Here is a 12,731-nt window from a genome sequence, read left to right as displayed (position 1 = left end):
AGATGACGTTTAAATCCTGAAGAGTGTATATCTTATACCTTAAAGCAGCAATCTCCAAAATATGATACAGGTTTATAGATGTTATTCTAACTGGGAGGACTTTTATAAATATCACGCTTGATAATCAGCAGTAATTCTATAGCATTGATTGGAGAAAATGGTAGCACATGCCTATAATCCCAGCAGTTGGTAGACTAACAAAAGAGGATTCAGAGACCAGTGTAGGCTATATATAGCAAGACATTATTTCTCAAAAACAAAGACTATGTTGAAGTATTTTAAGGAGTTATTATGGAGTTATATTTACTTAACAGTGAAAATAAAAGGTTCAAATTTTAATAATTCTGATGACAAAAGACTATTACTTGGTATGTGATTTTTTTTTAAAGATGGTCAGACTCTTACTGATAACAGTTACATGTTTTAGAATGAATAACGAAAGTGCCTTTTTTTTTTTTTTTGGCCAGTCCTGGGCCTTGGACTCAGGGCCTGAGCACCGTCCCTGGCTTCTTCCCACTCAAGGCTAGCACTCCGCCACTTGAGCCACAGCGCGGCTTCTGGCCGTTTTCCGTATATGTGGTGCTGGGGAATCGAACCTAGGGCCTCGTGTATCCGAGGCAGGCACTCTTGCCACTAGGCTATATCCCCAGCCCCCGAAAGTGCCTTTTTTAAAAGAAATTTTTAAAAAGAGAACATCTGAACAGAGACTTTTAAAATGTTCTGTGATTACTGGAACTAAATGTATTGCCTAGCCATCATATCTATACATAACTGTAATTTAAAAACATGAATAGAATTTTCTATCACAACTAAACCTACAATCAATCAGTCCCTCAAATCTTACGATAATTTTCTATAAGATTTTAAATTTTAAAAAAGAGCCAAGGGCTATTTTATTTAATTAAAATGTTGTTAATTTTTAAGTACTTATTTTTCCCGTCATTTGTGGTTGCTCTTTTTGTATTTATCTGCAGTTTATTAGAATAGTACAGCATAGCTGGAAATTTATAAATGAGCATGTATATACGTAGATGTATAAATTTAGAGAGGGGGTTCTTACCCATAGGAAGTGGGCTTTCAATATTTCCTTTAAAAGGACTTTGATGTGTTGAATTTAATTATAATAAGCTGAAATGAGAGGGAACAAAATTGTACAGGGTTTTCTTTTGCCTCTTTTTTAGGTATAGCTGCTTACCGTATTACTGTTTTAGCAATATTTTGTACTGTCAAGCTTAAAACACTGTGCTAAGTGGGCTTTCTGCCACACTTAGGAGCACCATGGTTCTCATGGATTGTTTTTGTAAATATTTCGTGGCATTTATAATCGTCTTTAAAAATTATGAACAGTGCCCTTCAACTTAAGAAAATAATACTATCGCTCATAAGTTGTTTTTATTTAGAAAGGTTCAAATAAAAAGTAACATTAATTTACCGCCTGAGCTAAAAACATTGAGCTGTAGGTCTAAGGTTCTTGGTCTTTATCTTCAGGGGCAAGATACACTTCATCAATAACATGTTAGTTGCTCAGTGGAGCACATGTAATTTTAAACACCCTGCCAAAGATGTAGAACCATTTCTAGACTAGTGTGCTTTCTCTAGTATTTTTAATATAGCAACTACATTAAAGACCCTCGTTCCCAGGTGCTTTGTAATTTTTCCCAAGGTACTAGAATTTGATCTCAGAGTCTTGCACTTACTAGGCAGGCCACACACAGCAGCCTGTGAGTCAGCATCATCTGACAGTCATGTGACCTAAAGAATGGCAGAATTGAGTCATAAATTCAAACTTCGGAGAACCTGCTTTTAACCAATACAATTCTTCATGAAATTACAGTGGCCCAAAATATCACCTTTCTTTACTGAGAAACTAAACTAGAGCAGCAGTATAAATCCTGCCAGGTAACCCTGTTAAGTAACGTTGGGATAGTCAGAAAGGGGAGTATCATTTCAGATAGCTTCTGCTTCCATCTAAAACAAAAGTATTACTTATTCTGGAAGCCAAGCACATGTTTGCACTTTAGTGCCTTGGGTTCAGAATGTGTGGAGGGAAAAAACCAACCAAGGTTAGTTACTCTAAAGAGCTCTGATTATATCTCAAAACTGACAAAAGAAAAGACAAAGGCAGAAAGAACATTACAGTGTTGATAAAACAAAATCTAAGACAGAATGAGGAACATTAACTGTGGGCTTCTATTTTTCAATTGACTATCAATTTAAAGGATTTTTAATGACTCAAATTATAGTTCACTTGCAGTAATAATGTTTCCCTTTTTTTCCATATAAGGATTTAATGAGGTATATTCATATAACTATTTGGAAACAAAATCATCCTTAACTTATAGGCAGCAAAAAATACATATAGTCCTAACCTTATTCAGTTGGGACCGTACTTCATTTATTTCAGGGGATGCTAAAATAGTTGTCCAGCATTCTCCTTGCCTAATGACTTTTATAAACATAACTTTAAAAAACCCTGGCTGTTCCCTCCCTCCCTTCCTTCCTTCCTGTCTTTCTTTTGTGCCAGTCTTAGGGCTTGAACTCAGGGCCTGGGCACTGCCCCTGAGCTTTTATGCTTAAGGCTAGCACTCTACCACTTGAGCCACAGCTCTACTTCTGGAATTCTTGGTAATTAATTGGAAGAAAGAGTATCACAGACTTTGCTGCTCAGGCTGGCTTCAAACTACCAGTCTCAGATCTCAGCCTCCTAAGTAGCTAGATAGGCGTGAGCCACTGGATCTGACTTTAGGAAGCATTTCTGTCACAAGCGTATGGAAAGTTTTCTAGGAAAGATTTCTTTTCTTTAAAATAAGTAAGTGAAGCTTTCATTTCGGTCTTGGAGGTAACTCTACTGAAGTGATGTATGGAGTTTCCTTAGTTGTCAGCTGACTGTATAGGGGAAAACCTGCAGTCCTAAGACCAAAAGACCTGAGAATATATGACACTTAACTTAAGCTGAAGAAGAATCTCTTCTTCATCCCTCATCGACTGTCTCCATACTCTTTTTCCCTATGTGTTATATATTATTCTCTCTGGGTTGCTAGCTTTTTGTTTAAGTTTTTAATTTTGTTGTTGTTGTTGTTGTTCATACTGGGCTATGAATTCACGGTTTCAAATTTTGGTGTAGCTTGTTTGCTCACAGATGTGAGCCTTACCTCTACTCTAGTCAAGTATTTTACTGGTTAATTGAACATGAAGTCTTGTGGACATTTCTCCTGGGGCTGGCTTTGAGCCTCTATCCTCCAAATCTTAGCCTCCTGAGTAGCTCCAACGGTAGTGCGTAGTTTTGATTTCTGAAGAAACCCTGCACAGATACTCTTTCGTTGTTTATGCTTCTTTAATATTTGAAGAAAGGATTATATTACGCTTTTATAATTTAAAAACATTGCTTGAAACAAAAGGATTTATGTTATATTGGTCTCTCTTACTAATTTTAAGGAAATTCTGTAGAAATACTGAAAGAAAACAGTAACACCTAAAGGACTGAGTGACTATATAAACTGTAGAGATGATAAAATCTGGAAGTGTAGATATAGCATGAGTGGTAGAGCCACTATCTGTGAGCAAGAAAACTAAGGGGAGCAATGGCTCTAAGTTCAAGTCCCAGTAGCCACACAACATTTTTTTAATCCCTCAAGACATAAAATTGCAGAATGTTTTTGTGTCAAATGGAATTTTTTAGCTAAATACACAAAGTTCCCTTTACAAATGAATTTGAATCATTTGTATCATGTTGTGTTTTTTTTTTTTGTTTTTTTTTTTTTGGCCAGTCCTGGGGCTTGGACTCAGGGCCTGAGCACTGTCCCTGGCTTCTTTTTGCTCAAGGCTAGCACTCTGCCACTTGAGCCACAGCACTACTTCTGGCCATTTTCTGTATATGTGGTGCTGGGAAATCGAACCCAGGGCCTCATGTATATGAGGCAGGCACTCTTGCCACTAGGCCATATCCCCAGCCCCCATGTTGTGTTTTTATTCATTGAGAAGACACGCACCCCCCCCCCCCAGAGTGAGAAACATGAATCTGCTGTTTTCTATATTGTACTCAGCTCCAACACAAGCATTTATAGAAAAATCTTCCTTTCACAGTGTATCTTTTTAATATTTAAAAATACCATATGAATGTTATTTGGTATTCAGTTGATCAGCTCAGACACTGGAGGTGAAACTGACTACAGCTGGATTTACTCATCTCTCTATTCCATAGAATTTGTTTCCTAGAATTACCTTGACCAAGAGCAAATTTTAACTTTAGCTACACCTTAGAAATTAACACCTTATATAACAAGGGTCCAGTGTAATCAGATATATCAGTTTGTGATTAATTTGATGAATGTATGGCAAGCATATCGGATTGTGATAGAAATGAAAGAAAGAAGATAGAGCATGGAGTCAATTGGGAAATATAAAAAGCTGAGGAGAAGAAAAAGAAGAAAGTTAATATACAACAAGTATCCTATATAAAGATAAAACTTGAACTAAGAAATCTAAGCTGGTAAACACCCCATTTTAAAGTAAGGAATTCAAATAGATGAGTTGGGGTGATTTTTAATGGCGTGCTAAGAAATTTGCATTTCTTTGAAAGCACTGAAGAGTTTTTGCAGTCTTAACCTGGTAAGATCTATATTTTAGAGAAATGACTGGAATCATATTCCCATGCTATAACAAGCTGGGTTGGATTTACTTTTACCGTTGACTATCTTATATTTCTAGAAAAATGTGAATGATTAGAATGTTTGTAATTTTAGGGTTGTTTTTTTCTCTCCTATAATGAAGTAACAAGGTATTTTAGAAAAACTCTACTTTGGCAGCTTAGTTTTTCAATTGATGAGTGGTAGTGGCTGTCCTTTTCTCTTGTTGTGCATAAACAACCTTTTTTGCTGGAAAATGTGATGGAATTAAATACATTGATATTTGATGGTGTGTTTTATGAAAAACTGAAGAATTTAAATGAGCTCTTACCTGAACAAGAACACCAGCTTTAGTAGTAATCAGACTGGAAACTGGGAAAACAGTCGCCTTACAGCCTTTTCCTAACCCAGGGATATGAGGGGGCTGGAGTAGAATGTTTTAAACAACCACCATCTTGTATCTGAAAATGTACAACATTCCCTTATCAGGAACCTTCTAGAAGATCTAGAGACTGACTATATAATGTACTCCATATTCTTAGTAAAACTAATGTAGCTTGATAAACAGACCGTTCTGGTTATTGAGGAGGGGCAGGAAGTAAAAAATGAGGAAATGGTCATTTAGGGAAGGGGAGGACATGTGATTTTTCAGCAAGTTACTCCAAAAGGATAACTGAAAAGAAGATGGTACTTGAGAACCAGTGAGCAAAAGTTAGTAATGCATATCTGGCATTTTCCAAAAAAACTTTCACAGTTGGATTTCCTCTTGTATTCATAAACTGTTATGTGGCCAAAAAAAAAAAAAGTATGTGAGGAGTAAAGGGGTGCTGTGACGATTTTCCAGATGAACGCACTGGACACCCTGGGTCAGACGGCCCTGCACCGGGCTGCGCTAGCCGGCCACCTGCAGACCTGCCGCCTCCTGCTGAGCTGCGGCTCCGACCCGTCCATCATCTCCCTGCAGGGCTTCACCGCGGCACAGATGGGGAACGAAGCGGTGCAGCAGATCCTGAGTGGTGAGTCCAAGGAGCTCCAGAAGGCCGCACACCCTCCGTCCCCTCCACCCAATGCTCAGACACGCACGCACGCACGCATGCACACTGCTTGCAGCTCCTCGCAGTGGTTTTCTTGGCCCTATTTTTTTTCTTTTTTTTTGGCCAGTCCTGGGCCTTGGACTCAGGGCCTGAGCACTGTCCCTGGCTTCCTTTTGCTGAAGGCTAGCACTCTGCCACTTGAGCCACAGCGCCACTTCTGGCCATTTTCTGTATATGTGGAGCTGAGGAATCGAACCTAGGACCTAATGTATACAAGGCGAGCACCCTTGCCACTAGGCCATATCCCCAGCCCCTGGCCCTCCTATTTTTGTCATACCTTTCTTCGCTTGCATTTTAACCTGCAGTCTTCCCTGTCTCCATCTTTCAGTGAGATGAGGAAGGTATAGAAGGAAGCACCTTTTTAAATTTCTGTAGTTTGAAAGATTGATTCATGGGTAACATCAAAGTTGACTAGAAATTCATGTAAACAGATGGACTTATGGTAGCTTTAGTGCCAGTGAAATAGAGAAGATTAATAATAACTTCTAATTAATTGTCCTCATATGTGTAATGCAACCTGCTTTTTGTCATTCTTAATTTACACTATTACGAAATTATAGTGTCTTTTCTTGGTTTAAATATAAGTTCACCACCTTAACTCTCTCTCATAGTTTTAAAAAATACTCTTATATACATCTTAGAGATTGGAAAATTACACCCAGAACTGGGCATCCTCCATCAAGATAGCTGTGTCTAGCTAGACTCCGGTGGCTCATACCTATAATTCTAGCTAGCTACTCAGGAAGCTGAGACCTGAGGATAGCTCAGGCAAGAAAGACTGTGAGAATTTTACCTTCACTAAACTACAAAAACCCAGAAGTAGAGCTGTGGTCCAAGTGGTAGAGTTCCAGTCTTGAGCACAAAAGCTCAGGGACAGTGCCCAGGCCCAGAGTTCAAGCCCCAGTACCAGCCAAAAACAAAAAGATAGATGTGCCAATTTCAAATTCTTACAATTCAAAGATACAGCCTTATTAATTATATCTTTCCAATGCTGAAATCTAAAAATACCCAAAGTTTTAACTCTATGTCTGTAATTGTTCTTTTTGTTGGTTCAAATGATAAAGTAAAAATGTTACATCCAGATATCCAAAGTTTTATTAACTGCCAGAGACGCCATTGTAGCAGCATGATATAGATGTGGAAGCACCCTTGCTGTGGTGTAGTCATGGATTGTAGCTAAGAGTGGGGCCCTGATCCATGCAGGAACACAATAAAGGCAACTGAAGAGTCAAGATGTGACAAATGAACCTCAGCCAAAAAGCAAACGCCTTGTGAATGGCCTCTGAACAAGGCAGCTAATGATAAGTGAGGGTGCAGTTCTTTTCCTCAACAGTTTCACAGACTAACAAATAGAACACAGTTCTCTCTCTCTCTCTCTCTCTCTCTCTCTCTTTTTTTTGGGGGGCAGTCCTGGGCCTTGGACTCAGGGCCTGAGCACCTTCCCTGGCTTCTTCCCACTCAAGGCCAGCACTCTGCCACCTGAGCCACAGCGCCCCCTCTGGCCGTTTTCCATATTTGTGGTGCTGGGGAATCGAACCGAGAGCTTCATGTGTAGGAGGCAAGCACTCTTGCCACTAGGCCATATTCCCAGCCCACAATTCTCTCTTTTAAAGAAGAAGAATCCATAATTGTGCTTCATTACATGAAACCTTTTTCTTCTCTTTAATCTTAGGATTTTATCTGCTAAGTATTATTGAAAGGTTCAAACAAATAGTTTATCTTTCATTGAAGAATCCTTGCAACTATACAAAGCCTATTAGAAGAGCTGAAGTAGTTCTTCTGAAATCTAAAACCTTTTCATAATCTCATTTGATCTTCCCACCTGGACAGTGGGCTCAGAGCTATCTCTGATCATCAGATAATGAAAGAGACTTTTAAGCAAACTAACTTTCCCTTTATAACTATAAAAATGAAAATGCCATGGTTTGTCCAAAGTTAGACATATTAAAACACAGGCCTAATGAATATCCTGATCTCTGGAGCTTTTTTATGTGGAGGTGTGCTTGTTGTAAAAAGCTACACTTAATGTCTGTGGTAATATAAACTTTAAAACCCTATTTATTTGAACCAATGTAGAATGAATTTTCAGTTGTTTATATTTCATTCATCAAAATAGCTCCATTTGTCAGTCTCTAAAGAGCCCAAGTTTGTTGTATTCTATTTAGCATTGGTATCATACCTTGCAGTTATGAAGACAGTTTTAATTGTATTTCCCTGAAGCCCTTCAGTTAATCTGAACACTACAACGTCTATAGCAGACTTTGTTGTTCACTGTTTATGCTTTCTGTAATCACTTTAATTTCAGGAATAGTGTTGATGTATACTGAGGACACTAAAGCTTAAAAGAAAAATGAACCAATGAGTAGCAGCAGTTAAGTAGCTAGATTGATGGCAAAGCTTTGTAAATGTATTGGAAAGGTGTTTGGATCCCTTGCTTCGAGCTTTCCTCACTCCCATTTGTCAGAATTTTCAGACAAACTAACTGACTGACTCTGACTGGTGGGGATAGAAAAGAATTTGTGTTTATTAGAGGATTTTTAAAAAATTGGCTTAGGATGAGATAGATGCACATTAAGATAAGAAAGCAGTTATCTCTGATCTGGGAAAGTTGGAGGAAAAATTACATCTCAGAAATTTCCAACCCCTTAATCTCACCAAGCCATCTTCCTTGTAATTTCTAAGACCAGCAGTAACCATTCTTTTCTTTACACAGAGAGCACACCTATACGCACTTCAGATGTAGACTACCGACTCTTGGAGGCATCAAAAGCTGGTGATTTGGAAACTGTGAAGGTAAATCAGTGCCCTTGGCATCTGGAGTGGCTCTCTTGAACTTTGCTATCCAACTCATTGTTAAACCTCTAAGTAGAACTACTCAAATCAAAACCACAAAAAGCTAAAATTGCTACTACACATGCTCATTATAATTAGCTTATATTTCATAGACTACTGCTTTCAGGTTTTCTAAACAATACATTCACAATGAGAGTCAGACTTGTTTTTATCACAGGAATATGTGTCCAAAGAAAATAAGGCTGTACAAATTAAGAATTAGGCCTTCTACATTTCTCACCCAAAGGACTTTAGAAAGCATTGGAAATTATGTACTAGATAAAAGAAGACTTTGCTGAGTTAAGTATTGGAAATTATAAAAGTAGGGAATGTAAAATTGCTTTGGAATTCAAAAAGGAATGAAATAGTAAAAATCTTGTAAATAATTAATAAGTAAGTAGGCTTTGTTTTTGTAAGCTCCTACTTCCTTGCTTCATTTCCATCTTCCAGTATTCTCTGTAAAAGGAACTGATAAAGATTATTTAGAATGTAAGAATCTGGGGGAGAGGAACATCACAGGCAGTTTCAGTCATGTACGATGCCACAAAAAATATTTACCACTAATTTTTTGCACTCATACCTTAACCAACCCCTAAAAGGCTTGCATTGGAGTTGTTTCAACCTGAACGTTGGAGGGCCACAAACATTCATATCAGACTTCCACTCAAGATCTCAGTGGAAAAGAAAATCTTTCAAGTTCTTAGGAAGCGTAGCTCATTACGGTGGCAGGAATGGCAGCAAGGTTGGCAAATACCTGAAGCCCCTTCATGATGCCAGGCAGTATAGAAAATGCCCCTCTTTGTTTTACATTCTCTGACTTCTTTTCATTCCCCTTGGCATCACTTCCCTGTAATCAGATAATTAAGAAAATGGGCTGTGGTTGTGATGGGGCAAGAAGATTAGTAACAGGGCGTTTGTCTTCATTCTGCCCTCTGAGAGCTTTAGTTTACTTCTCTGTATACTAGAGAAGATGTTTAACCTCACAGATTTCAGTTTCCCTACTGAACAAAAGTGACTACTTTTAAACTATAAATTATTATTCAGATATTCTTATCATAATTCACCTATCACCATCAGTGAGGCCACCTCACTTTCTTTGCATCCTTCTGTTTTATAAACAAATGTAACTAAGTTGATAATTTCTACTGCACTGAAATGGTAACATTAAAAGAGACAAAAAGAGGCGGAGAATAGATTGGGAGGACATCTTCAAAGGAGATGGAAGGAAAGGGATAAGCTAAAGTATGACTTGTAGAGTTAAATTTCTTCACCAAACCACTTAAAGCATTTACTGTGTGGCTTTATTGTAGTGAATCAAAGGGCCAAGTGAATGAATGGCCTGAGCAGAAAAATCCAGAACCATTTTGCTTGCTTGATCTACATTAGCGCAGACAGGAACTCCAGCTCTGTAATCTATCTGTGAATCTCATTTGAGCAAAGAATAGCTAAGAGCATTGTAATCCAAGCAGCTGTATAATGACACGCAGTCTCGGGAGGAAAGCGTTGTAGGGAAGAGGCAGAGGCCTTGTCAGCTGGGCAGTGCCTGCCCTGGTTCTTCAGGATTTGGGCTAGGAGGTGTTGACAAATAAAATGACCGTCTACAGAGTGAGAGTCACTGAAAGGCAGGCATAGTGCTGTGGTTTAAACATTTGTGTTTCTACTCTTTAGAAGTATTCATTGGAAAATTACAGTATATCACTATTGTGGAGCAAAATCTAGGAATAAATATTAAAATTCTTTTTGTGTTTGTCTCTGTGTGCATCATAAAAGCAACTTTGCAGCCCACAGAATGTGAATTGCAGAGACCTGGAGGGCCGGCACTCGACCCCCTTGCACTTCGCGGCAGGGTATAACCGGGTGTCAGTGGTGGAGTACCTTCTACACCATGGTGCTGATGTCCATGCCAAAGACAAAGGGTATGTGAAACTCAGCTGCTTGAGATTTAGGCCCTTCATACGTTACAAAAACTGTTACAGGGCTGGGGATATGGCCTAGTGGCAAGAGTGCCTGCCTCATATACATGAAGCCCTGGGTTCAATTCCCCAGCACCACATATACAGAAAATGGCCAGAAGTGGCGCTGTGGCTCATGTGGCAGAGTGCTAGCCTTGAGCAAAAGGAAGCCAGGGACAGTGCTCAGGCCCTGAGTCCAAGGCCCAGGACTGGCCAAAAAAAAAAAAAAAAAGTTACATGGTTTTTGAAGTTTTAGGGTTTTTCCCCCCTTAAATAATAATAAGTGGTTGGAGGCCTAGCTCAGCTGGTAGAGCACTAACCAGTGAGCTAAAGTGACAGGTACAAATTTAAGTCCTGGTCTGAGACCTTAAAAAAATAATAATAATATGAATGTTTTAAGTCATAAATTAAAATATAGAAATTTACCATACAAAAACTGAAAATTCTATTATCCTGATCTCTGCAGGTAAAACCTAACATTTTTGCATATAATTCTGTAATTATTTCAAGTGGATATACTAGGGTGTATGTGGTGGTGGTGGATTTAGCACAAATGATGCATGCCATCCTATCCAGTCTTTCTTACTGTTTAGTTTGCTTTCTTTTACCCAGCAATGTAGCTGGAACGTTTCAGCACTTAGTAGTTCATCTGAACCTCCTCAGGCTCGTGTATAGGATTTATTGCATTCATAATATGAAGGCTTTCATATTGCTTGTTATTGATTCCCCCTTTTCTTGTTAAACATATATAATCTCTTCCAAAAATCCATCCCAGAGGCATCCATATGAATAGAAACAATTTCATTGTTAATAAATACTTTACCCAACAAAATATGCTACATTTTAAAATACTTTAAAATATTCCATGGTTTTTGGTAGTTTGGTAAGTTGTCTTTACCCAGACAGAATGTAAAGTTGTCATGGAAGTTATTCAGAAATGTATAGAGAGATTCAGTTTTCCCACTCTTGATTTAATTTCATATCAATAAAAATATGCCAACACATTACTGTGCAATTACATAGCCATGTACTTTAGAATGAAACTGTATTTTTCTTTAGGCTTCACTTGCCATTGTGTGTTTATTTATCTCTTTAAAGGGATGCATTGTAAATAAACATTCAATAATAATATGACTGGGATTTTCAAAATAGTACAGTTCATTAGAAAACAACCAATATTTGTTCTATTACTCATTTTAGCACCTAGCAAAGCTTCTCTCTCTTTCTCTCTCTTTCACGCGCCCTGGGGCTTGAACTCAGGGCTCTACCACTCGTTAAACCCAGCTACACTTCCAGTTGTTAGTGAGTAATTGGAGATAAGAGTCTCAGGGACTTTCCTGCCCAGTTTGCTTCAAATTGGGATCCTCAGATCTCAGCCTTCTGGTTAGATGGGATTACAGGTGTGATCCACTAGCACTGGGCTATTACTGGGGAGTTTTGAAATCTAGGCCTTGCACTTGCTAAGCAATTGTTCTATTGTTTAAACCACCAACCTTTTTTTGTCGGTTTTTCAGATAGAGTCTGGACTTTTGTCCAAGACCAGTTGTGTCTCGACCAGAGTGTGTCTGCCTTGTACTTATCACCCATATAGCTGTGACACTACTCTCAGCTTGTTTGTTGAGATGGATTCTAACTTTTGGCCAAGACTGGCCTTGAACTTGAGTCCCAGTCTTGCATCCTGACTAGCTGAGATTACAGGCTGTGCCCAGCTTCACAAATGCTTTCTCAAATGGCACAGATCTCTAAATAAAAAAGCATGTCTTACCTTGTGTTAGCCGTATCTTTAAGTGTAACTTACCTTTCTGATAAGCCTATTTTTATGAAGCATCTTTTTGTCCTAAATTTTAGAACATCTGCATTCTAATCATAATTCAGCTCAAGATAATTTTGCTAATAAGTTGAAGAAATTTAAAAAAAAATCCTATCTTTCTTATTGAGCTAGAGACAGCTCAAATAGTGTGCACTTGTCTAGCAAGCACAAGACTGATCTCAAACCCCGACCCTGACCTACCAGTACCGCCACCACTACCACCAAAACAAAACAGAAAAATCCCCACCCTACTAGCTCAATAAATCTTTGAGTAGTAGTTCAGATCATAGAGCACTTATCTAGCATGCATGAGGCTCTGAGTTCAATTTCTAGTACTGCCAAGCATTAAAAAAAACAAAACCAAAGTTCACCACTATTTTCCCTTTGTGAGAATCACTGTGTGGTAAGTTTTCACTGA

The 12,731-nt window shown here is 38.5% G+C and overlaps 1 protein-coding gene across 1 annotated transcript in view; it reads left to right on the top strand.

The window, feature by feature from the left end:
* Positions 1 to 12,731, top strand: part of Tnks (tankyrase) — a 153,311-nt gene that overhangs the window by 113,013 nt on the left and 27,567 nt on the right. Inside the window, exons 12-14 of the mRNA XM_048330906.1 lie at positions 5,470 to 5,641; positions 8,433 to 8,512; positions 10,322 to 10,467. Coding sequence (XP_048186863.1) covers positions 5,470 to 5,641; positions 8,433 to 8,512; positions 10,322 to 10,467 — 398 coding nt within the window. The remainder of the gene's footprint in view (positions 1 to 5,469; positions 5,642 to 8,432; positions 8,513 to 10,321; positions 10,468 to 12,731) is intronic.

The sequence above is a fragment of the Perognathus longimembris genome, chromosome 21 (assembly GCF_023159225.1).
Source record: "Perognathus longimembris pacificus isolate PPM17 chromosome 21, ASM2315922v1, whole genome shotgun sequence".
NCBI classification, from domain to species: domain Eukaryota; kingdom Metazoa; phylum Chordata; class Mammalia; order Rodentia; family Heteromyidae; genus Perognathus; species Perognathus longimembris.
This window is presented reverse-complemented; position numbering and strand designations above follow the sequence as displayed.